At 36.6% G+C, this 27013-nt stretch overlaps 2 protein-coding genes and 1 long non-coding RNA gene across 4 annotated transcripts; all 3 read right to left on the bottom strand.

Moving 5' to 3' along the window:
* Nucleotides 1-16724, bottom strand: LOC113054976 (mucolipin-1-like). The gene is made up of 13 exons (XM_026220843.1): nucleotides 15978-16724; nucleotides 14910-15160; nucleotides 14095-14262; nucleotides 13712-13868; nucleotides 12438-12519; nucleotides 12079-12175; nucleotides 11608-11707; nucleotides 11411-11517; nucleotides 10124-10273; nucleotides 9911-10012; nucleotides 8923-9045; nucleotides 3683-3889; nucleotides 1-2608 (listed from the first exon to the last, which is right to left on the bottom strand). The coding sequence occupies exons 1-13, from the start codon at nucleotides 16018-16020 to the stop codon at nucleotides 2477-2479; spliced, it is 1719 nt and encodes a 572-aa protein (XP_026076628.1). The 5' UTR covers nucleotides 16021-16724; the 3' UTR covers nucleotides 1-2476.
* Nucleotides 16725-18089: 1365 nt separating this feature from the next.
* On the bottom strand, nucleotides 18090-19783 carry LOC113055676 (endonuclease G, mitochondrial-like; the record flags this gene model as incomplete). Its single annotated transcript, XM_026222077.1, has 1 exon — nucleotides 18090-19783. A coding segment is annotated over one exon (999 nt), but the record flags the coding sequence as incomplete, so codon positions are not given.
* Nucleotides 19784-20041: 258 nt separating this feature from the next.
* LOC113055857 (uncharacterized) lies at nucleotides 20042-25127 on the bottom strand. Of its 2 annotated transcripts, none has more exons than XR_003277588.1 (4): nucleotides 25021-25127; nucleotides 22202-22279; nucleotides 20556-20616; nucleotides 20042-20469 (listed from the first exon to the last, which is right to left on the bottom strand). It is a non-coding gene; the product is annotated as an uncharacterized LOC113055857 (long non-coding RNA). The 2 variants fall into 2 exon arrangements; XR_003277591.1 differs by having other exon boundaries at nucleotides 20042-20466.
* Between the last annotated feature and the right edge of the window lie 1886 nt (nucleotides 25128-27013).

Below are 27013 nucleotides of genomic sequence, written 5' to 3'. Positions count from 1 at the left end.
CATTCATGGATTTTATTTGTGACTTTAAGAGCTGAGAGTTGTGTTAAAATGTGAGAGCATATATATATATCAACCAGTTTAACGCAAAGCAACTCTGTCTTGTACACAAAACGACAGATACACATTCAGAATAATCACTGCAAATAATTTACAAACTTAAACAATGTGCAAAACGATGCCTTGTAAAAAAATAAAATAAAACAAATATTCCCTTTGGTAAAAATAAATAAAAAAATAATGCCACTTATGACACAAATGAACAAACCAAATGCATCTCAGCTTACAGTTAGACACAAATGAAAATATTAAGATAAAACAGTATGTCAAGTATTTTAAATCCCACACCTCTTTAAAACATCCCCAAAATCCCCAGCAGTATGACACTACACCAGAAAGGCATTCTGGGAAGAAACAGTTACATCAGAGTAAAACCAGCACAAAACACCAAATCTTATCAGATTGTCTCTGTTCCTGAGCACTAGATGAAGTCACGCATGAACAGATCTGATATTACACTGAAAGTCCACCACTAACATCATTAATATAGTACAGAGAAAGCTCAGAAATAACATCCAGGAATCAGCTGGTGTCTGGTCCCTCACGGTGAAGGTTTAGAAATAACTACTAATGATTAATAGACAGATATCAGCTTGCTGTGGACCAAAAACACACAGAAGACACTCAAAGCATCTCTGTAACTCCCTGATGGACTGAGCCCTGCGTCAATATGCAGAGAAAAACTCTCAAGACACCCGAGGCTTCTCAAACATCAGTGTGTGTGTGTGTGTGTGTGTGTGTGTGTGTGTGTGAGACGGCTCTGAAAGGAGCAAATGCACCAGGGACAAGTACGATACACCGTCCACATTAATATTAATGTCCAAATAAACCTGCAAGCTATGCTTCATGTTAAAAACACCCCCCCCCCACACACACACACAATTCACACAAAAAAACACTCACACACTCACACACACACACACACACACACACAAACATCTGTGTGACGCTCCTCTGCCAACAAAGCACTAATATCCTAACATGGATTTGAAACCTAAGCGATATATAATATAGTGTAGACACAGAATATTCTCTAAAAATGAGATAAAAGAATACAATGATAAAATACACAGTATGAATGCATATGAATGGAATACAAATATTCAGGCGAATCTCATGAATTCAGTCAAGAAAATGTGCAGGTCTTATTTCAGAATTAATGAAAAACAAGAAATATTTTTGCATATGAGAGAACGGGACCTATTTTTGTTGCAGTATTTTTATTATAAATTAGAATTAATATTTGTTCAATTGTGACATTATTTTGATGACACATTTTCTCTCAAATTATTTGTATGTTGGGGAATTATTTTACTTCAGTCTGAATCTTAAATCTAAGCAGATTAAAAATTAAAAATAACTTTAACTGTAATAAAGTAATATCAATTACAATTCAAATATTTAATTGTCCTGAAAATAATCTCACAAAGCATAACATTTTAAGGGTCCTCCTTACTTTTCTTCAAGCAAAATATTATTCATTTTTTGCCTTCAATTTTAGGATTAAATGTTGCATGAAAATGTAAAAAAAAATATATTGCATACATCAACCTAAAATAAATCAGATACAAATTATATTGTTTTGCATATAAGACCACAAAACCTGTTCTGTTTTATATTTATATTTCATGTATTTGCTGAATCAGCGTTTAAAATGTATGCAGATTTAAACTGAAAAGTAGATATTACTGTATTACAGTAACACAAACTAGATGATAACCACAAAAGAAAATCAAAAACCTTTTTAACTGTCATGAAAATAATCTCACAAAGCAAAACATCATAATGCTGCTAAAACAGGATTCATTTTCTTTTAAGCAATTATTTATTTATTTATTTATTTATTTGGGATGAAATGTGACCTGGACATTTTGTTGTGAGATTCACTAAAGCCCCTGAACTATAATGCTGGAAAAGTGTGTTTTCATCTGTGTTTGTGTGCTGTAACTCACTAAACTCACTAAAAGAACATGTGCAGGTCATATTTCATCCTAAAATAAGATGCTAAACATCATGATGTTAATAAAAAGGCTTTGTTTTCTTTAAGCAAAATATAATTTCTCAATTTTGAGGTGAAATATCACCTGCACATTTGGTTTTGAGATTCACCTGAAACGTAATGTTTTTCTGTAATTTTGTGTGCTGTAACTCCTCCACGCCTCTAGAGGGAGCAGTTCCCTTTAGCTGGTCTAGAGCATCAAGTCCTGATCACTAAGCCAAGATGCTCATGAATATGCAAAACACATTCAGCTCATTAATTATAACGTGTTTAAAAGCTGCATGCTGAGATCGGCTCTATCAGTGCAGCTGCAACAGCTTTACCTGCAAACAAACACATAAAGAAGAGCACGTCCCTTCCTCTCCCTTGTGCCTGAGATACAACGCTTTACCCAGAATCCCCTTCACAAACCCAGTCTCTCTAGTTGAAGCAGCAGAAGAGCGAGCAGGTCGACGGCTCTGGGCTGTGGAAGTTTCCAGAGGTGGGTGTGTCGGTGCATTCGGCGATGAACCGGTGCAGTTCAGACACCTGCGGGACGTCCTGGGTTTGTTGCTGAACACAAAACACACACACACACACACATACAGAGAGAAAACCATGATGTTCACTAATCTGATGGGTTGTAAACGTTTAGTGTTTTTGCGAGACATGCTGTCTAAAAATCACACACAAGCCTGTTTCCGCCATGAAAAAAAAAACAAAAAAACAAGGTAATTGTGACTTTATTTTGCAATTCTGAGATGTCTGAATTGTGAGATAAAGTAACAATTACCTTTTTTATTTTTTTTATTTTGCAGCGGAAACAGGCTTCTGTGTGATTTAAACGTTAAAAAGTTTACAAAGTATTCTGAGTTTACATTTCAGTTTCTCTAACAATATTGACTTTTTTGCTCAGAACTATTTCAAGAGTTCTAAAAATCTGGAAATTTTACTATGGAATAAAAATGAAACAAAGTAACTACGAGAACTGTTTTCTTACAATTGCATGTTTATGTCTCACTATTCAGAGTCTTCTCAGAAAGTTTGTATCGCACAATTTTGAGTTTATTTCTGGCAACAACAACAAAAAAGTCAGAAATGCTGAATATAAACAATCCTAACTTCACAACTAACAGTTTATATCTTGCTATTCTGATTTTTTTAACATTTCAAAATCTGACTTCTTTCCTAGAATTCTGAGTTTAAATCTCGCAATTCTGACTTTTTTTTTTTTTTTTTTGCAAAATTTGATTTAACATGTCATGATTCTTTTTCACTGAATTCAGTTTACATCTAAGTTATTAAAAAAAGGTAATTGCAACTTTTTATCTCACAGTTCAGACTTTTTTCTTGCAATTGTGAATTTTTATCTCCCAATGTTTATATTTTCTCTCGCTCTCAGAGGTTGTATCTTGAATATACAGTTTTTCTCTCAAAAGTGCGATAAAAGTCAGAATCTATTAATAGTTTATCTATTATTTAAATGACTATTTAAGTTAAGTTTCATTTCAGGTTAAATAAAACTTTAATTTAACAAACAAAACAGAAATTTTCAATATTTACTATTGTTTTTATTTGATCTCAGTTCAAAATAAAGTATTTATTTTCATTTTTGAGTCAGCGATGACAGCACTGCTCTGGACTCACAGTGATGCTGTCGTATGCTCCAGTGATGAGTGCGATGAAGAGCGACAGAACCATGTAGATGAAGAGCGAGATGAAGCTGTAGAGATAGAGCTGACTGAACACCCACACCAGCGTCCCGCTCTGCTCCACCTCCGAGAACGTGGCAAACATGTCGTCTCCATTAATAAGAGAAAACAGACACTCCGACACCGTAGAAAGAGAGCGGAACTGAGAGAGAGACAGAGATCACAAGACATGGACATGTCAGCATATGGCTAGTAAAGAAACCCTTTGGACTGTAGCCTGGTAATTTGAGATCCATGCTGACAAAATGAGTGTGAATGCACACAGGCAAATTTTGAGCTACAGGCAAAAAAAGTGAAAAGAGCCCACCTCTCTTTATCTCCTCGTGGTACCATTGGTACTCAAATCTAAATATACTCAAGTATATCATACTTTAGCGTGGTAATATACTGAAGTAAATCATACTTTAGCGTGGTAATATACTGAAGTAAATCATACTGTAGCGTGGTAATATACTGACGTATATCATACTTTAGCATGATAATATACTGAAGTATTTCATACTTTAGCGTGGTAATATACTGAAGTATATCATACTTTAGCGTGGTAATATACTGAAGTATATCATACTTTAGCGTGATAATATACTGAAGTATTTCATACTTTAGCGTGGTAATATACTGAAGTATTTCACACTTTAGCGTGATAATATACTGAAGTAAATCATACTTTAGCGTGGTAATATACTGAAGTATATCACACTTTAGCGTGGTAATATACTGAAGTAAATCATACTTTAGTGTGGTAATATACTGAGGTATATCATACTTTAGCGTGGTAATATACTGAAGTAAATCATACTTTAGTGTGGTAATATACTGAGGTATATCATACTTTAGCGTGGTAATATACTGAGGTATATCATACTTTAGCGTGGTAATATACTGAGGTATATCATACTTTAGCCTGGTAATATACTGAAGTATATCATACTTTAGCGTGGTAATATACTGAAGTAAATCATACTTTAGCGTGGTAATATACTGAAGTATATCATACTTTAGCGTGGTAATATACTGAGGTATATCATACTTTAGCGTGGTAATATACTGAAGTATATCATACTTTAGCGTGGTAATATACTGACGTATATCATACTTTAGCGTGGTAATATACTGAAGTATATCATACTTTAGCGTGGTAATATACTGAAGTATTTCATACTTTAGCGTGGTAATATACTGAAGTATTTCACACTTTAGCGTGGTAATATACTGAAGTATATCATACTCTAGCGTGGTAATATACTGAAGTAAATCATACTTTAGCTTGGTAATATATTGAAGTAAATCATACTTTAGCGTGGTGATATACTGACGTATATCATACTTTAGCTTGGTAATATACTGAAGTATATCATACTTTAGCGTGGTAATATACTGAAGTATATCATACTTTAGCGTGGTAATATACTGAAGTAAATCATACTTTAGCGTGGTAATATACTGAAGTATATCACACTCTAGCGTGGTAATATACTGAAGTAAATCATACTTTAGCGTGGTAATATACTGAAGTATATCATACTCTAGCGTGGTAATATACTGAAGTAAATCATACTTTAGCTTGGTAATATACTGAAGTATATCATACTTTAGCGTGGTAATATACTGAAGTATATCACACTTTAGCGTGGTAATATACTGAAGTATATCACACTCTAGCGTGGTAATATACTGAAGTATATCATACTCTAGCGTGGTAATATACTGAAGTAAATCATACTCTAGCGTGGTAATATACTGAAGTATATCATACTCTAGCGTGGTAATATACTGAAGTATATCACACTTTAGCGTGGTAATATACTGAAGTATATGGCGCAACAACAACATCCGCATACGTCATCCGCGCACTCTTCACGCGACTTCATCTAACCTCCTGCCCGTCTCAACTTCCGCCATTTGGATTTCAAAACAAAAGCCTCTTAAGACAGCGCTATTCAATACAAGATCACTCAACAATAAAAGCCTGCTCCTCTGTGAATTCATTACTGACAATAAACTGGATTTTCTCTGTCTTACCGAAACCTGGCATAAACCTATGGATTACTTTGCATTAAATCAGACCACCCCACCTGGATACTCCTTCATTGACAACCCCCGTCTGGACCGGCGAGGTGGTGGCATCGCAGTTATTCACCGCAGCGATATCTCCATCCGCCCCATCCCCATCCCGGCTGTATCCTCATTTGAACACTTGGCTTTCAGACTTCCTGGTTCCCAATCACTCACTGCTGCAGTCATCTACCGCCCTCCCAAACTTTGTCCATCATTTCTTTCTGATTTCACAGACTTCGTAACTCAGCTGTCTTCCATTTCTCCGTCCGTTCTCCTCATTGGTGACTTCAACATTCATATCGACTCTCCGACAGCAAAATTCACATCTGACTTTTTGGACATTTTAAACTGCCTCAACCTTACCCAGCATGTCACCTCACCCACACATAATCATGGACATATCTTGGACCTGGTCTGTTCCACACCCTCCCTCACCATACATAACCTTTCATTGACTGACCTCACAATTTCTGATCATCTGGCCATCACCTTGGATGTCATTACCCCCTCTCCTACCATCAAACACACAAGAACAATTACATTTCGAAACCTGAAATCTATTAGTCCCATCTCTCTCAACTCATCCATATCCCATGCCATCTCTACTTCTTCACTTCCCTCCGATCCGATTGCCTCTGATCTAGTCAATTTCTACAACCACACACTCTCCACCTGCCTCAACCAAATAGCCCCTCTTAAAACTGCCTCAGTCTCCTTCTCCACCTCTGCTCCTTGGTACACCCCAGATCTTCACATTCTCAAAAGACAAAAAAGACAACTTGAAAGGATCCATAAAAAATCCGGTCTCACTGTCCATGCACAAGCCTACAAACACGCCATAACCACATACAATTCTGCTCTCAAAACTGCCCGGTCCAATTTCTACTCACAACTCATCCACTCAAATTCTTCTAACCCCCGCACATTATTCTCCACATTTGCAAAACTGACCAAACCCAAGGACAATATAACCTCCACATTCACTATAGACAAATGCAATAACTTTCTGTCATCCTACCATACCAAAATCCATACAATACACTGTTCACTAGCATCCACTTCCTCCGCTTCTCCTCCTTCTGAATATCAACTCCCTCCGCTCACACACCACAGCTTTTCCTCCTTCTCTCCACTGTCTCCCTCTGACACCTCCAAACTCCTTTCGACCATGAAATTCTCAAACTGCCAGCTTGACCCGATCCCTTCTCCTCTCTTCAAAAGCTGTCAAGAAACCCTTATTCCTCTCATCACCATCATCATCAACACTTCCCTTACGTCTGGATCTGTTCCATCCCCGCTAAAACTTGCATTCATCACACCCCTCCTGAAAAAACCTGGCCTCAACCCTGACAATCTGGATAACTTCAGACCCATCTCCAATATTCCGTTACTTTCAAAAATCCTGGAACGCGCCGTAAACACACAACTCCATCAATATCTCCACTCCTCTCAACTCTTCGAAACATTTCAATCCGGATTCCGTCCACACCACAGCACAGAAACAGCCCTTCTTAAAGTCACAAATGATCTCCTCATTGCTGCCGACTTTGGTTTCATATCCATCCTCCTTCTCCTCGACCTCTCCGCTGCATTTGACACTATTGACCATACTGTCCTTCTCCATCGTCTTCAATCTATTGGCATCTCTGGTACAGCACTTCGCTGGCTCACATCTTACCTCTCTGATCGTCACCATTTTGTCTCTGTTAATAACTGCAACTCCCACACCTCCCCTGTCACCCATGGCGTCCCCCAAGGTTCCGTTCTCGGCCCCCTCCTCTTCACCATCTACATGCTTCCCCTCGGTCAGATCATCCGCAACCATGGACTCCATTTTCACTGCTACGCAGATGATACCCAAATCTACTTTTCCACCAAATCCATCTCCCCGGCTATTCTCTCCACCATCACCGATTGCATTTCTGACATTAAAGCCTGGATGGACAATAATTTTCTTAAACTCAACAGCAGTAAAACAGAACTCCTTATCACGGGCCCAAAATCTCTCCTCTCCTCTATTCAGAACTTTACTCTCCTTATCGACGGACATATTGTCACCCCCTCCCTCTCTGTCCGAAACCTTGGCATCATAATGGACCCCACCCTCTCATACCGAACACACATCAACCATATCACTAAACTATCCTTTTTCCACCTCCGCAATATTGCCCGCTTTCGCCCCTCCCTTACCTTGGCAACAGCTGAAATTCTCATTCATGCATTCATAACTTCAAGACTTGACTATTGCAATAGCCTTCTATACGGACTTCCTACCAATCAACTACAAAAACTGCAATACATCCAAAACTCAGCTGCCCGCCTCCTAACCCACACCCGGTCAAGAGAACACATCACCCCCGTTCTCCGTCAGCTCCATTGGCTACCTGTTCACTATCGCATTCAATATAAGCTCCTTCTCCTCACCTATAAGTCCCTCCATAACCTGGCCCCACTCTACCTCACTGAGCTCCTGGAACAGCACCAACCCACCCGCCACCTCCGTTCAGCTGACACAAACCGCCTTGCTCCGATCGTCCGCACTAACCGACGGACTTTGGGGGATCGAGCCTTCGCTATCACTGCCCCCACCCTCTGGAACTCACTCCCTACATCCATCAGAAACTCGGACTCACTGCCAAACTTCAAATCAGTACTCAAAACCCACCTGTTCAAACTAGCTTTTCCCTAAACCCTTGTTGTTTTGTTTTGTTTTGTTTTGTTTGTTTCCCCATGTGAAGCGTCTTTGAGTGTCCAAAAAAGCGCTATACAAGTTTGATGTATTATTATTATTATTATTATTATTATATCATACTCTAGCGTGGTAATATACTGAAGTAAATCATACTTTAGCTTGGTAATATATTGAAGTAAATCATACTTTAGCGTGGTGATATACTGACGTATATATATCATACTTTAGCGTGGTAATATACTGAAGTATATCATACTCTAGCGTGGTAATATACTGAAGTATATCATACTTTAGCGTGGTAATATACTGAAGTATATCATACCCTAGCGTGGTAATATATTGAAGTATATCATACTTTAGCTTGGTAATATATTGAAGTAAATCATACTTTAGCGTGGTAATATACTGACGTATATATATCATACTTTAGCGTGGTAGGGTCCTAGTACAATCCAGCCGCAGAAACAGTAGCCCATGTAAATGGCAGCAGCACAGCAGCAGAACCGGATCACGTTTGGAAACGCGGCTCGTAGAGTCACAATCAGAATCTGAGATCAAAACAGATGATTCACATCAAAGTCTTTGTAATATTCACAGTCATATTTGTTTAAAAAAAAACTAAAGAAAGAGGAAATATGAATCTCACAAAGTCTGTCTGTATTTCCAGACAAAATCAGAAGAAAAATGGAAGAATTGACTAATTAATTCATTCATTCAAAAAAAGTGTTTAGCGGGTTTTTACATTGGCAATTAAATTACATAAATTCCCCCATTTAAATAGTAAAGTTTTTATTTAAATAACAAAACATGATTAAATAAATAAATAGTTTTTAAAGTTTGTTGACTACAATAGCAGGTAACATCACAGTTATATTTGTGCTGAATTTGATTTATCCTATTTGAATATAAATAATAATAATACAGCAGAAAAATTACTATATTTCAGTAAAGTCATCAACAAGAACTACATAAAGCAAAACATTCAGACAGATTACAGAAACTAGAATGCTTTGTTTTTACACTGTAAGGGTAAAATTGCTGATTTATTATAGTTAACTAAAACTAAAACATTTCTCATTTTTATTTAGTTAATTTAGTACTAAACTAACTGATTAACTAAATCGAAACTGAAATAAAAGCAAATAAAAATGTAAAAACACACACAATATAATTACTAAAACTAAAAAAGACAATATGATAATAAAAACTATAATATCTCAGTGATACTAAAATAACACTGATTTAAATTCACCTGTTACTACAATTTAAATCTTTACATGTGTATTTTCTTTATACAAAATGTGTAAAATATCTTCCTCTCAATTTTGGGGTGAAATGTGACAGGTGAAATGGAATGAAATGTTCACACAAAATAAACAACGAATTTGAGAGGAATAACCAATTCTGGCTCACGTTGTATTTCTGAAAGAAGCTGAAGTATCGTATCACGCCGACCCACACCAGCAGAGTGGAGGTTCCCATCAAAATACTGCAGACGTCATACGACGACAGGTTCTGCAGCACCAACACAAGCACCAATCAGCTCACAGCATTTCTCAAGCACAGCAAGAGCTTCAGCACTCCAGGATACGTGTGCGTGTGTGTGTGTGTGTGTGTGTGCGTCACCTTGGTCTCGATGGCGATCTTGATGAAGGAGGCGATGATAGTGAGAATGTCGCTGATGATGAGCAGCAGATACCAGCCGTTGATGAACTCCAGACGCTCGCCCAAGCTCAGCGACCGGCCCAAAGACCGACGGAAATAACACACAAACTCCTGCCAACACAGACGAAAATCACCTATGAAATCCCAATTTTCCCCAAATTCTGTTTTATTCTTTTCCAAATTCCATTTTAATTTCACTTGATTATATATTTTTCTGGTCTCCATTTTAACAGTAAAAACAACAGTCATCAAAAAGCAAATAATGAAATAATGAAACTTGTACACTAAAAAAATATTAATAGTTTATTTATAGGGCATTTTATTTTCTTCCCAAATTCTGTTATTTCTTTTTAATTTTTCTGGACGTTTTAATGGTTAAATAAAATTTTAGTAATATAAAAATCATGTCTTATTATTTACCAAAATCATGAAACTTCTACAATTGAACAAGTCACTAAATAAAAACAGAAACAAAAAAATATTTACAGCCCTGTGAAATATGGATTATTCCATTTTATATATTGTATTTTTTTTCACCAAATTCTATAATAAAAATGCCTAATCAATTTAATTTATGTAAAGAAAAATCTTTTTTTACATTATTATCATTATTATCTTTTACAGTAATAGAGCACTATGAAATGTACCCCCCCCCCAATTTAATTAATCTTTGTTAATCTGTTCAAATGTGTAAAGTGTAATTATTACATAAAAAATAAAGTTTTCAAAATAACTGTATTATTTTTTCTATTATAAGTATTATGAGCATTAGTGTTACATTGAGATGTACATTCTACTGTATAGTAAGAGTAATACATTTCTGGCAGACACTGGTCGATATCTCTATTAAGTGTACAACCCTACCATTCAAAATTTCCCAAATTCTGAAACATTTCTTAAGATGATGCTAACCCTGAAACAACATACCGAACTAACAAATATTTCTACAAGTAAAATTGCATCATATAATAATGGCTATAAATAATGTTCATCGTCAGGTTGACTACGTCTTGTATTAATTTTTCTGAAATGTTCTGCCATATGCACATAAACTGATCACCACTTATAAGCTTCTACTAAATATTGTAGAAACTGAATTTTCTGTAAAGTTGCTTTGCAATGATTTGTATCGTAAAAAGTGCTATACAAATAAACTTGAATTGAATTGAATTGATCATTCAAAGTTACACAGTAAACTGCACGTCTGGATTCCATCCGTGTTTTCTGCATTGTATTAATCACACTTACGTGCTGCAGGATGATTCCTCTGAGGATGGAGCGTCCACACAACACCAGAGACAGAGCGCAGACCACCGCCACCATCACATCGAACGCCACGCGCGCGTAACTGTCCGCTGGACACACACACACAGAGAGAGAGAGAGAGACGGGTTCAGCTTCAGCAGGACAGCAGACACACACATGAGTGTCCGGTGGCGTCTCACCGTGTCCTGAAACATTGGGGTCTCTGCACTCTTTAATAGACGCCTCGTTGAGCAAACTCAGCTTCACTTTACCACTGTGAGCCTTATTATCAAACAGGATCTGAAACACAGGTGCCACATTCCTGAAAATCTACATTTATTTGTTTAAAAACAACACACAACTGTTTTCAGCCTTGATAACAATCAGAAATTATTCACTGACACTGAAGACTGGAGGAATGATGCTGAAAATACAATTTTGATCACAGGAATAAATTATATTTACACAGAAACAGTTATTTTAGATTAGAATAATATCTCACAGTTGGACAAATAAATGCATCCTTGTTGAGAAAAAGAGACTTGTTCCAAAATCATTCCAAATCGTAAAGATTCCAAACTTATGAATGACAATATAAATATAATATAATTTCATGAAATGTTATTGGATTCTGTAAACTGAGTTTAGCGTGCAGTGAAATCTGTGCGTACCGTGATGGAGAAGGTGTAGCAGTCGGGAATCTCATTATTGATTATCGTCTGGATGTTTATCGCCTTCAGCTGGAACTGGATAGTCACATTAATCAACCTGAGGAGAGACAGAAAGACGAGAAAGAGAGGAACTCCAGCAACGGTTAGACAAAAAGTGTCACATTTGCACAGATCAGGGATTAAGAACAGTGTTAGAGAGTTACTGAGAGAAAGCCAAAGCGAAATCTTCTTTTTAGGGATGATTTCAAGTTAAAAACAACAGATTAAAAGTAATTATCATATTTCATATGTAAGCAGTAGTGTTTAGTATGTCCTCCTTTACTGTAGATTGTTATATTAACATGTGTTTTATGTCTCACTTTTGGAAGTTGAGGGTGAAGTTCCTGTGGTGGTTCTGTGATGGACTGGAGGAGTCTGGTGGTGGATCTACACCGATGCAGTCTAAACCAACACACACAAACAGAAACGACTCAAACGGACAGCAGCTTTGTGTTGCCAGGCAACAGTGGAATCAGAACAGAGGATCCATGGAGTTTAGAATCTTTCGAACATCAGTTTCAGTTTGTTGAACAGAAAAAAACAACAACTCCTGCTGTCTGCTCAGGAAACATCTGCTCTGAACCCTAGTGAGACGACTTCTTAGGGAGCATCTGTGGGAATCACTGCTAATCAACAACATTCCAGCATATTTATTCTGCTCTCTTAAGATGGATTGGCTTGATTATAGTTATTACAGATGATTATAAGGCAGCATCACATGTATCCTTTGTGGAGAAGACTCCCGGGATCCAGTTTAATTGAATCGAGAAGGTGCACTAGTCTAGAGAGTTATGACCAACTTTACAACTGTATTGTTCCGTATTTTACTAAGCAAAATGACTGTCCTCCATCACTGCATAAAGGAAAATTACTGCCACTGCAGAAATTATTTTACTTTATGTTTTCATAGTATTTTTGTTGTGTTTTCCATTATAGTTATCTAAAAAGTCTTAAAAGAAGATACATTTACTATAGAAGCAAAATTACATTTTTCAGAAAAAAAAAACTTAGTATAAATAAGTTATAATAAAGAAATTATAAGTATTAAATAAATATTTTTTTCTTGTTTTAGGCAGATTTATCAATTTTGATAAATTTTAAAGACTTAATATGTTATAAAATATTAAGTGTTTATGCTTAAAAACAACGAACATTGGTAAGAAAAATATAACAAATTATAATAATAAACAAAATATTACATAATAAAATAAAGGGGGAAAATGCTTTCATTTTTCATTTAAGTTTATTTTTCTTACTCCACTGTGACAGATTTTTTTTTAAAGATATTTTTTTCGAGACAAAAATACTAAGCAAATCATTATACTAAGCAAATCATTATTTGCAGTGAGCTAGATCTGAATGCAAATGTAATGCAATACATTTTTGCCTTAAATAAATAAAACTATATTCCATCCAATAATGAAATGCATCAACCAAAATAGTTCAATATAATTAACAATGCATATTTAAATGCTCTGAGTTTTGTGTTGTTATCCTGATAACATACTAATGTCAAACTAAAGCTGTGTGAACCGCAGACAGCATGACAGAGCTATAGATTCTAGTGATATACAGAAAAGGATTCCCTGCCCACCAGTGACAACATGAGGGTCGATGTCAAACGTGTCGTTAACCGGGTCGATAGTGCCCTTCCTGTAGTAGCGCTGGCACAGATAGAGGGCGCTGTCGTTCAGAGCCGAACCTCGAACATACGCATACCTGCCGACCGACGTCTGCGGCAGAGCCAGATACTGACAGATAGACAGAGAGAGAGAGAGAGAGAGAGAGAGGTGAACTACTTCTGCAGTCTACACACCACTGGCTAGACTCCTTACAAATTGTAGTCCATTACTGATTACAAAAAACATGTCAGTAATTGTAGTTTGAAATGTAGTCTATTAGATAAAGCATATTAGGTAATGTATTCAGACTACTTTTTACCCAGCTCCTAAGAAAATCTCTTCAGTGGGTCAGTACCTGCTCTATTGCGTACTGGATGTGATCATAGACGTCTCTCTGTGTGTGGATGCACAGCGGCTCCTCCGAATCATCCACATAGTCTCTGAGGAACAGATGCTTGAAGGAGTCTGTGTTCTCCTCCTTAAACTCCACCACCATCTGATTACTGAGCCCGAACAACACCAGCTGACACAGACAGAGACGCACAGAGCCATTAATTCATGCACAGGCCTGTAAGAAACATTTATTGTGTGCATTTAAAGATGCAGGTGTTTATCTATTACACTGAGTGATACTGCAGTCATCTTGGAGCAGCAAGGTTTCAGTTACCGATATAATTTTAGAAAAGCTGGAACAATAGTAATTTTTCTACATACAGTAAAACATAGTGTTAAAAATGTCAGTAAATGTTTCTGAAATAGGGGTCGACCGATAATCGGCTTGGCCGATTTTATAGTTTTTACGGTTATCGGTATCTGTCAGTTTCAAAACCGATTAACCGATAAAATAATTTAAAAGCATTTTAAGAATGTCTTTGTCAGAGCCGTTGTTATTTTTAATTTTGATTTTAACTTTCATTTTTACACATATCGGTTCAAAATATCCGTTACCGGTCTGCTTGATCTGTAATAATCGGTATAGTCTCTGAAAAACACATATCGGTTGACCTCAACACTGAAAGACTCTTTCACTGTTTGAAAACAATCAAGTATTATAATATCAGGGTTTTACAATAAAAAAGCATGATTTTAGAGGAGCATGTCACTTTGGATGTGTGCTAAATGAGGAATAATGTAATAAAAATCATGGCTGATCTCAGTGGTTTAATGCACCTGTACAGTGACTATGATGATCTTGAGCAGCTGAAGGGCCAGTTTGAAGGGTTTGCGGCCTTTAGCGTGGTATTTATCACACGGGCTCATGAAGAAGTACTTCAGCTTCCTCCTCAGGGCCTCCTCCTCTTCCTCGGCCCGCAGACGTGAGCCTGACACACTCATGTCCAGTTTGGGAGGGCCGGCGTGACCCCCGCCATTCAGATCGCCGGAGCCGTATCCCACCACAGGGGACAGCAGACGCTCCGTCTCTGAAGAGACACACACAGATGAACAAGGAGGTCAATTAGTGGTTAAACATCTGGGCTGGAGGTTTGAATACTATCATTTACAACCTGAAAAATCACAATGGTGACTCGTTTTTGCCCTATTAACAGTTAACACATGTACTCTTACTACGGTATTTTGATATAATTAAAAATGTATACTGTCAAACAATTAATCACATTAATCATATCCAGAATAAAAGTTTTTTTTACATAATAGATGTGTGTGTACTGTTTATATTTATTGTGTAAATAATTCACATATTTAAATCCATATTTACATTTATATATATTTATATTCATATATAATTTACATTGTATATAAATATTAATATTTTATATATAAACCAAAACATTTTTTTCTTAAATATATGCATGCATGTATGTTTTTACAGTATATATACACAATAAACACATTACACACACATATATTATGTAAACAAATAATTTTGTTTTGGATGCGATTAATCGTTTGTCAGCACTACAAATATTTATAGGATGAGTGATGCATCTAGAATAATAAATTATATTTTTAATTAAAGGATTTACATGGATATTTACTTTCTATCAGCATTAACTATGGTATTATTACGCATTATTATTATAATAAACATGTGATGCTATTACTGAATAGGTTTATTCAATGTTAAATGTTCAGATTATGTTTGGACAATCAGGATAGTTACATAGGATTAAGCGGATAATTAAACCTCAAACATAAATATTTAAAAACACACATCAGTTTCAGTCATTTTATTGAGATGTAAAGAAAATAAGGCAGATTAATAATATAATATCAAACCTGTGTCCCCTTGAGGTGGAGCTCTGGTGAAAGAGCTCGCCATATTAAGACCATCAATAAGCAAAAGCAGATATTGGTAGATATATCATAACAATATGATCGATGTGTTTATGAAATAATAACGGACGCGGATGAGGCGCATCGCTGCAGCACAAGCAGAACACAACACTGACGTCATGCGATCTGAGCACAGGCGCTGTCAAAATAAAAGTCCCGCAGCGCCCCTTTCGAGACGTGCGTGAGGTCTTCGCAAGCACACAGCATGCATCATGCTGTATATGCATATGGAAATATCGCAGTGTGTCTTTATTACAATAGACATTTACTATAAAATCGTTGCGTTTTATCTTGAAAGCATTAATAAACAGTGTTAATGTAACTGTAATGTGTTACAGGTACTGAGAAAAATATTTTCACACACGTACAGATTTGATTTCTTTCTTTCCCAAATTGCATTGACTGCTCAAAAATATGAGACAGGGGACAGATAGAACTGTGTCTTATTTAGGATACATGCTTATTACATTTTAAACAGGGTAACTTATCATCTGTAACCTATACATTTCCAGAGTAACTTTCCCAACACTGTTTATAAGGATCTTGTGTTGAGATTTCACTGGTTGATTTTCAGCACTGATTCCTCTCTTTGATTGTTGGCCACTTTTATTGTACACAATTACACAGATTGTCAAGATTCAGGAAAAAACCAAACGTGATATTGTTCATTTTATCAGTCTAGGATAAATAAATAAAGAAATAAAGAAATAAAGAAATGTTGAATATTTGCAAATGTTTCCTCTAGGTTATGTTTGAATGTTCTACATTTCACTCTCAGATAATATAATATACTGGCCAAATATTGTTTGATCCTAACAAACTATACATCAATGGAAAGAGTATTTATTTAGCTTGAGCAAATCAAAATTTTGAAAAATTGAAATTTATATCTTTTGTGGTCCAGTGTCACATATAGTCAGCTTACAGCCAAACACCCCAGAAAATGATAGGAACGAACAGGAAATATCTGATGTATAAACTGTAAACATTTTGATTATAAACACCATAAATACACTTCATTTCGATTTCAGTATTAAGTGCTCTCAATACAATCATCATTCACACAGCATTGACACATCATCACAGCTGACAGATGTATTTCTAAGAGCGAGAATCAAGAATCCACCCCAAAACACCCAGCTTCTACTTTCTATCCAGTTGTTTATCTCTGGCACTGACAGCTTCATCAGACTTGATCAAGAGCGACACCTGAAACAATCAATATATAAATATACTTTTTATAAATTGTGCATGTATGTATTGAAGTGAACATAAAGACAGACAGACAGACAGACAGACAGACAGATAGACAGATAGACAGATTATGGCACTTTATTTGCGGGGCGGGTCACTAAAACAAACATTTTCGTTCAGTGAACTTTTTTTTTCATATTACACGAAATACGCCAGCAGGTGGCGAAAAGAATGTATTATGTGTTATGTCTTAAGTCGAACGTATTCACTTGTGACAAAAACTGATTTTGCTTTATTAAAGTGTGTGCATAATTGCATTAGATAAAGTCTAAATACGTTGTTCAGATTTTTTTTTTTTGCATAATTAAACAATTTGTTTGGTCAGACAGTTCATATATAATATATTCACATTAATAATCGGGGATTAAACGTGGAGTTATGTTCTGTATGCTAAATATGAAAACAAGGGTATGTGCACCTTTAACTGTGCTTTGTATTGTCTGTCCTCACGAGAGCTGAGATGCTTCAGATCCTGCCACAGTTTCATTCTAGAAATTCAGTGCAGCGTTTCATTAGAGCTGCTTCTAGATTTCAGATGAGTAATGCATGCATGTGCTCATGGCAGACTATTACATGCATTTATTTCCGTTGGCTTGCAGGATGATGCAGAACAGATGGAGAGACAGAAACTGGTTTGGGGTCTCTGTAAGAGCTGCTCGCGTCTCCAAACACTGAAACAGCACCACACTGTGACTTCAGCATGTGAAGAAATCATTTAGAAAAAGATTTGATCATAAAAAAGACCCTGGAGAAACTCTGTGATCTTTAAACACATCAATAAATAAATGGCATTAAAACAAAGTGTCTTGATTCAGTTTATTAACATTTTTGTTTTATTTTAGCTGATCTTGTTCCAGTGCATAGTTTAATATGAAGGTGTTCACATCCATTAAACAATTACAATTCAGTATCAGAGAGTAGATAACAAAATATGATGTAAACATGAGCAAATATCAAAACACAGATTCATTAAATGTTAGTTCATTAAGATACATATTTAGAAACACCTACTCATTTAGTCTTCCAGAACAATAGAAAAGTCATCAAAAATATAAAATAATAATGATAATAGAAGAATGGGAGTTATGTAGTAACTGAAAAATGTGAAACTACATTATATTTTAGTTTCTTTAACAGAGCCCCCAAAGTAACACTGTACATCACATCAAAAACCTTATAATATTTAAACATGGGATGATTTTACACAATATTAGAGAGTTGGTTGCTGACTGCTTTTCTGAACTATTTCATCCATTTATATAAATAATAACAACAATAATAATGCAGAATGTAGTTTTGTGAAGAAAGAAAGAAATACATAAGCATAATTATATATTTCTACTCTAAACTTATCGTAAGCATTTAAGCATAAGCCTTAAGAACATCTTGAGAAAGCATTAGCATATTAGCACATATGGACGCACTCGTAAGAGTAAATCAAACATCTCGCTGTGTTTCAGTGTCATTTGGTAATGCAGTAAATTACTGTACACTTGTCACATGTAGACAAAATCATTGTGATTAGTAAGCGGGGTACATATTGTGACCTTAATCTCAGCACTACATGACCCTTCATTTCCATTTCCCCCCACCAATTTCACTTTCCTTGTAATGTCTACCTCTCCCTCAGTGCAGCTGCTTTCTGTGAACGTCAGCCCGGATTCAGCTTCAATTTCTTTAATTGGCACAATGTAATCTTTTAGCACAATTTTGTTTTTGTCTTTTTCTTGTTTGTTTTTGTCTTTTGAATGTCTGTTTTTGTCTTTTGATTGTTTGTTTTTGTCTTTTTCTTGTTTGTTTTTGTCTTTTGATTGTTTGTTTTTGTCTTGTTCTTGTTTGTTTTTGTCTTTTTCTTTTTTGTTTTTGTTTTTTGGTTCCTCATTGGGCATCTTATAGCATTCCAGCTCTACCGTCCCATTTTCATGCTCGATAATTATCACTTTAAAGAAGTGAGTAGGTACTATTTTCTTTCTCCAACTCTTCACTCTCTCTGCCTTTTTTCTTTTATCACATTGTGGGTAAATTGGTCCAGAATACACATGGACATTACGGATATCACTTGAATTGTTTATTTTCGCTTGACAATGATTCTCCAACTCTTTCCATAAGTTTTGGTTTAAATAAGGAACCTGTGGTGCTATGTTGCTGAGAATAAAAGTGTCCTCATAGGCTTCCTGACACCATTTGTGATTGGCAGCAGATGCAAGATGACCCTGTTCATATTCACTTTCATCACATTCTTCTATGTTAGCTGCTTCGTAAAGTGGCTCAAATAGTTCATCTTTAAATTTTAAATCCCTTTTACGAGATTGAGTACCGGCTAAAGTACTTTTGTTCAATATCTCATACACCCATGTAGCATTTCTGGTTTGACTGTTGTATAACATAACGTAAGACTTCTTTTTCCTTACTTCTCTAAGGAAAGGAATACTGTCGATTAATTTATAGGTAGGTCTGTCTTTTGCTTCACTTTTCACCTTTCCCGGGAGGATGACTCATTTTTAAACATGACTGAGAGTGGGATGCGTATGTAGGCATTTTGAGAATTAGGTTTGTTTGCGCATTCCTTTATCTGTGTTTCATGTGCTTTTTCATTGCCACTTTGAAGTAGATTTTTTGGTACTGACCCTTTGTGTCTTAAAGTGTCTTTCATGGGGTCAGGTGTGCCATCCACACTCTCCTCTACACAAGTACGTGATACATTTTCAACATTGCTCTGATCAGACTGTGCCTCTTTTCCTTTAGATTCATTGAAATTCTGTCTTCTTTTTATCACCTGCATCATTATCGCAAGAGACCAGCGTTTTCTTTTTAATGAGGTTTTATCCATTCTCTGCGTTTTTCCCCAAGCTCGTTTGATATCATCCTCTGGCCAGCAATCATCATGCTCCCTTTTAATGTTATATTTCTTCTCAATATTTTTATTCGTTTTATTTAAGTGAGGAGACCCTTCAATATACACTAACAATTTATTAAATATGTTATCTAAGGTTTCATTTGGTGGGTTTCTCCCCCCTTTCTCAAGAGTGGTTTTCATCAGGTTGATTTCATCAACTTTCATTTTGGTGCAATAAGAGTGTCTTAAAAGCAAAGATAAGATATGAAGCAATCTGATATTACTTTTTCAACGTCTTCAATAAAGGATCTTCTCTTCTTCTTGGCTAATATAATGCCTACACTTCTGGGAGGAAGAAAAATAATCCTTATTTTCCAGGACTTAAACAATACAATTCTTAGAACAGGTGTTAGAAACAAAAAGATACTCACATCAGCAGATTGTGTGATCTGTCAGGAACTGCTACTGCTCTGATAGGACTTCACCTCTGTTCTACAACACACACAAACACACATTTTAAAATGTTATTTTCAAACAAAACAACTTCAAAACTTTTATCAAAGGGGTCATATGATGCAACTTCAATTTTTCCTTTCTCTTCAGAGTGTTACAAGCTCTTGGAGCATAAAGAAGATCTGTAAAGTTTAAGGCTCGTCCATGCCCTCCGAAACGGCCCCCACATCTCTGTCACTATGTGGGAAAATTAGCATAATGCCACCAAGATGTTCACACAAAGAGAGAAGGCATGACTTGTATTCTCTCTGTTGCCATGTCATGCCTAGAGCTGATCCAGCCCGTCAGCACTCACTCCAGCCGTTTGTTGCTTGTCATTTCTCAGATCACACACGCTTGAGGTATTCAGCCAATCACAACGCACTGGGTAACTGGCCAATCACAGCACACCACGCTTTTTAGAACGATGAGCCTTGTACAAATCGACGCGTTTCAGAAGGCGGGGCATAGAGAAGAAACAATGATGTACAGGGTGTGGAAAATAATGTGTTTTTTGTTTTGTTTTACTTTAAACCACATAAACACATTTCATTACACCAAATAATGTTATTTTTAGCAGCATCATAAGACTTTACTTTTTGGCTCATACAATATGCACAACTCTTAAAATGTATAAAAATTAAATAATTCAATTTATTTTCATATAGGCTATAAAGACTCTTCTTCAAGAAATCCCTGAAATGTGCAGACAGCTTGTTTTGGTTAATTTATAAGAAATCTACAGAAGCAAACAGACGAAGGTAGTTGGCTTAAGCACATCTTGGTGTGTATTTTGGAAATTTCCTTTTCATTAGAGCAAAATCTTAAAATTCAACAGTACATGAAGTGTCCTGCCTTAAAAAATAACTTCATAATTTTGATCTCAGGCTCCTTATCTACGAACCGTCCATTCTATTAGTATAGAATCAAATCAGAAACAAAGTTCTTGTCACCATCAGTCTGAGTGTGTGTGTGTGTGTGTGTGTGTGTGTGTGTATGTGTGTGCCTGGTACAGTAAGTGTATTTATAAAACCACTGAGAACTGATTGTTTTGTTGACATCTGTTGAAACTGAAACAACTGGGTGACTGTGAGGGACTGTAAATGAGTTTTGTTTACAAAAAAATAAAAAATTAAATAAAATTATATTATATATATATATATATATATATATATATATATATATATATATATATATATAAATAAGTGTTCCTGTAGCTCAATTTGTAGAGCATTGCGTTATCAAACCCAAGGTTGTGGGTTCGATTCCCCGGGAACACATGATAGGTAAAAACTGATAGCCTGAATGCACTGTAAGTCACTTTGGATAAAAGCATCTGCTAAATGCATACATTTAATTTAATTTTAATTTATATGCTCTTGTTTATTTTTACATTTAAAATCAAATAAGTATTTGGAAACCAAAACATAGAAGAGAGAATAATCTTTTTGTAGCAGAGCATACTTTTTTATTTTATTTTAAGCAATATTCCATGTGAAACTACTAAGCCATAGATTTTATATATAAAAAGTGGATTAGAGAAAAGCAGTTTTATTCCATAACAGAACTGAATTAAAGTCCTTACCTTGCTTGTCTTCTTGTTGAAATACATAGAAAATGTTGTGAACTTCGGTATAGGGCCCAGTAAATGATCCAGAGAAATCTGTGGAATTGAAATGCACTTCATTAATAACTGCATTAGAATACTATCAAGGACTCAAGCCTCGTACCCAGCTTTAAAACGACGTTTTGTTACTAGCAAAAGATGCATTGGATGAGATGTGGAATAAATAGTCCTACTCACAATAGACCTAACACATCGCATTGACGTCACCGCTCTAGCTGGAGGCAAAACACAAGGAACTAATAGCAGACGCGCTAAAAGTTTGAGGTTTTGACTTTAAATTGTCGTCTTGTTTTGTTTTTAGCTGCCTGATTGAAGGAACAGCACTTTTGGTTCAAAACTAGAAACCACTTTACAGACTGGACGGAGACGGTCATAAATAATGCTCGTGTTTGCAGTGCAGACTTCATATCCAGTAAAATAATCTATGTAACGTTACTGGTGTGTTGGTTTTATCTAGTACAAATCCGCAAGTTTCTGTTTTATAGGTGAAAAGTCGCCAACCTTCAGCGCATCTAGTTTAAATGTTTAACAAACATACAGCGATAGGGGTGTCATCCTTTGAATGGTCTCTTAAAATAATACACATTGCAAATCATGGTTAGCCCAGCCATAGGATACATTACACAATAAGCCTTGACAAAATTCCCCAATCCACCCGAAACTAATTCATATGGACGTATGGCATAGGGGTCAGGTAGCCTGCTTCCAAAAATAGCTGTCACGGTCCCTCAGAGAGAGTCAGTGACTCACTGTACATATTCAGACAGTTCAGAACCTTCTTCTGCATCCATGTTTGTCCTGTCGATTTGTCCTACTCTGTCAGATTTTCCTACCTCCCACTAAAACAGTGGGTAGTACAATTCGACAAAGTTATGAATAAATCCCCCCTAAAACATGCTAGTTTACCATACCGTATAAGCAGGGCCGTGCACAGACATTTTGAGGGGCAGTGGCCTAAACCAAAAAAAGGGGCACTAAGGGGGTGGTTGCTTGTTAACACAAATTATCCAGTTATTACAAAATGTACAATTAAAAAAGAAGACAGTACACGCTCAAATACATTTTTCATCATTCATGAAAAGCCTATAAAAAAGTTTACAGTATTTGTAAAGTTACTGCAGTTAAGTTTACAGTAAGCATACTGTGAAATGAACTACAGCAACTTACTAGCTAATTGCTGCCAGCAAGTTACTGTAAATTTCACAGTATTCTTCTTACAGTGTACAGCTGAAAGAGTACATAGCATCATTCTCAGGAGAATACTCTAACCAGGGGTGTTCTTCATACCACTGTCCCTGAAACGAACGTCCTTGATCATTTTTTTGGGAACAGCAAAATTGGACGACAGGGTCCTACTGAATTTGAAAATTTTGTGAAGGCCACATTGTATGTTACATTGTATTTCTTTACATGAGCAGGATCTGATGGATTTTGTAACTGAAGCAAAAGCTCAAAGTCTTCTGGCTGCCTCACTCTCCATTTCTTCCTGTTCTGCATCTGTCTCTTTCCTCTCTGTCTCATTGTATTGCCTTTCTTTCTCATTCTGAACTTTTTCTGTCTCTGGCTCAGTTCCAAGACCCTCACTTTTACTCCGTTGAATTGATTCTGAGGCATTTTCATCTTAAAATAGAGAATGAATAACAAACCTGTTACAATCATATTTTAAATACAATTGTTAGGCTTTAGTGCTAATTAAATGTATGTTCTTGTAATATAATTACTCTTCCATTCAAATAATTTAATGTCTATCTTTCTTGTTATAAAACTCTTGCATATTCAGAATCCTTTATTGTTGTTTTTTTATGGTTGTCTTGTCTACAAAGTGTGCCAACAACAGAAAATGTAGTTATTTGTATTAGATCTGATCTGATCGAGAGTACAATTATAATTTGATTAGACAAGCAGCTTCTTAGAACGTAGATATGTTGTACAAGTTGTTAGCACTAGTAGAAGACCAAGAGCACAAAACATTACCGACATAAATACAAAAAAAAAAAAAAAAAAAACCACACATGACTAATTTCGCAGATTCAACCACTGTCTTGCATAGCCTACCTGTTAAAGCGACAGCTTTCGTGAACTGTCGTGTTCACAAGCGCCGCAGAGTGATGCTGCAGAGTGCGGAGCGAGCGGGAAAACCTGGAGCGGATTCGCAGAATCAACGGAATGCTTTGAGCGTAGCGGTGGGGAAAAGGGGCACCTCAGTCGATGAGGGCAGAGGGGCAGTGGCTCTGGCCACCGGGCCACCCCCCTGTGCACGGCCCTGCGTATAAGTAGTTTACGCTTGTCAATATTGCGTCCGCGCCTCTTTTTGCATCCAGCTAAGCCCCGCCCACCCAGAGACGTTGCAATGTTTACATATAGTGCAATGTTTACTATACTGATTTAAATACAAAAACCGGAAGAATCCCTTTAAATAAATCATCGAATCGATGTCTTAAGGTGTAGTAACCATAGTATAAGCGAAATGACTCCGGGCCGTTGAATTATTAGAACAATAATGCACACCCGAGGTGTAATTATTTTTACCCTTACGAAAAATAATTTAAACGTCGTGGTGTGCCTCTGGGTGTGCATTATTTTTTTTATAATTCAACGGCCCGGAGTCAATTATTCCTTACTTAGACATAAAACATACATTCTGACTAACCTGTAGAGTCTCTAAGCTCTGTTCTGGGGAGGTCTGATAAAAACCTAATATTCCCAGAATATCCCATTAATCAAAAAGGGATAGTTGGGTTTTAATAACTAAATAAAATTGGGAAAAAAAGTCAAACCTGAGGAACGATGTATTCCGAAGGTTGTGAGTTGTTTTCTTGAATTCTTTTGCTGTATTGCCACTGTATTGTTGGCTTAAATCATTTTACTGGTGTTTCGCAAGATGCATGGCAGCCAATCAGAAATCATTAGTATCCAAGGGGCAAGGAACTCGACCGGAAGTTGAGGTCGGGTGGGGGCTGCCATCTTTTAGCAGAACTTCACTTGCGTTAGCATTCCCATTGACTCCCATTCATTTTGGCGTCACTTTGACAGCGAATAACTTTACATCTGAGGCGTTTAAAGACTCTGTTTGTCCATTATTTATTTCTAAAGATACACGACAATATATAAAGGGCTCCATTACCTTCTATGTTACATTATGGCCCCGTATAAACAGTTTTTGTAAAAAATAGGCTAACGATTGCGTCATAACCACTCGGCTCTCTGTCGCATTACCGTACAGACAGGAGGAGAAGCTCGTAGGCAATTAACTTAATATGGCGTACTGGCGTTACATTTTAAAATACTATACAAAATAATTAATCAGAATACTTACTCCTGCTCACTCACGACAAAGAACTCCCCGCTCAAGCTCGCCGTCTCTGCAAGATTAACGATGGCAGTTTGCACACACAGCTACTAGAAGATTTACATCTGTCAGACAGGTTGCTGACGTTGTCAAGCTTCGTTTGAGTCTGCGCGTCAGAAACGGAAGTGCTAAAAAACGCTAAAACTGGGCTTCATTTGTCTCAATTGAGTTCCAATGGGGTCGCTGTGTCCATTTCTTTTACTGTCTATGTTAGTATCCCAGGGGGTGTATCAGATTTCTGCTCTCTCTTTCTAGTAAATCACGTGACTTTCAAGAAGGGTCGGGGTAGGGGTGGAGAACTTTGTCTTTAACAGGGTTGCATTCATGATTCATGATCTTTATTTTTTTTTCTTCATCATCAGCTCCTGTGCCTAAAACACATCACCCCATATTCTGTGTCTTGGTCTGGATCTGCGAAATCAGAAGAAGACTGCAGACTATTTCCACATAATCACCTCAACCGTAACTGTACTGTAAAACTTAAAATTTGTTGACTTGCTGTAAGTTATAAGTGATGCGCAGTTACGAGTCATCCAAAAATATTTTTAATGATATTCGGGTCGTGGTCGGTCGAGTCATTTGAAATAAAGACGCCAAATAAACCTTTGTAATTTATATAGTACTACACACAATTTTTAAATACATAGGCCTACACTTTATTGGCTGAATAACTGGCACGATTATAGAGTGACCACCTGTCCCGCTTTACATTGTACTGTACAGCAATTTTACCCTTTGTCCCGCCTCACGCAAATTGAGCATCTGTCCCGCTTTTTCATTCGACCCTGCCTAATAAATACACGGATGCGTCCATACGCTGTTTTTTTCCAGGCGCGTCCGCACCACATCGAGTTAAAAACATCTCAACTTTCAGAATGCCACAAGCGCACTGCAGGTCATGTAGCTTCCTCACTTTTTCCGTAACAATGTTGAAAACTCTGCCAAGATGAAGGAACAGCTGATCATAGCTGTATATGGATTGCCATTTTTTTATTAATTTAGTGGCAGAGCTACTGCAAGCGATTTTAGTGCTGCAAATCCATTTATCCTTTGCTGAAATTTCCGCGTCTTCATGGAGAGAGCACGTCATGGTTGCTTAGCAACGGCAGACGCCCCAGGGGCGCCCGAAGGCTTTGGGAAAAAAAATCAAAAAGCAGTGTGCCAAGCGTTTTCCACGTGTTTTTAGGCACAATATGTGAACGGCCTCTTAAAGGTACAATTTGTAAGATATTTTCAGTAAAATATCAAAAAAACACTAGTCTAGTGTTATATATATTGTCCAGCTTGATTACAAACAATATCTCTAATGTTTTCAACTACTGGTAGCACTTTATTTTACAGTCCTGTTCTTCATGTACATACTATGTATTTATTATAGTAATTACAATAACTATGTAATAACTAGGTACTGACCCTGAACC

This window comes from Carassius auratus, chromosome 3, assembly GCF_003368295.1.
Source record: "Carassius auratus strain Wakin chromosome 3, ASM336829v1, whole genome shotgun sequence".
Classification (NCBI taxonomy): domain Eukaryota; kingdom Metazoa; phylum Chordata; class Actinopteri; order Cypriniformes; family Cyprinidae; genus Carassius; species Carassius auratus.
Note: the sequence above shows the minus strand (reverse complement) of the source record. Positions and strands in the feature narration are given on the sequence as shown.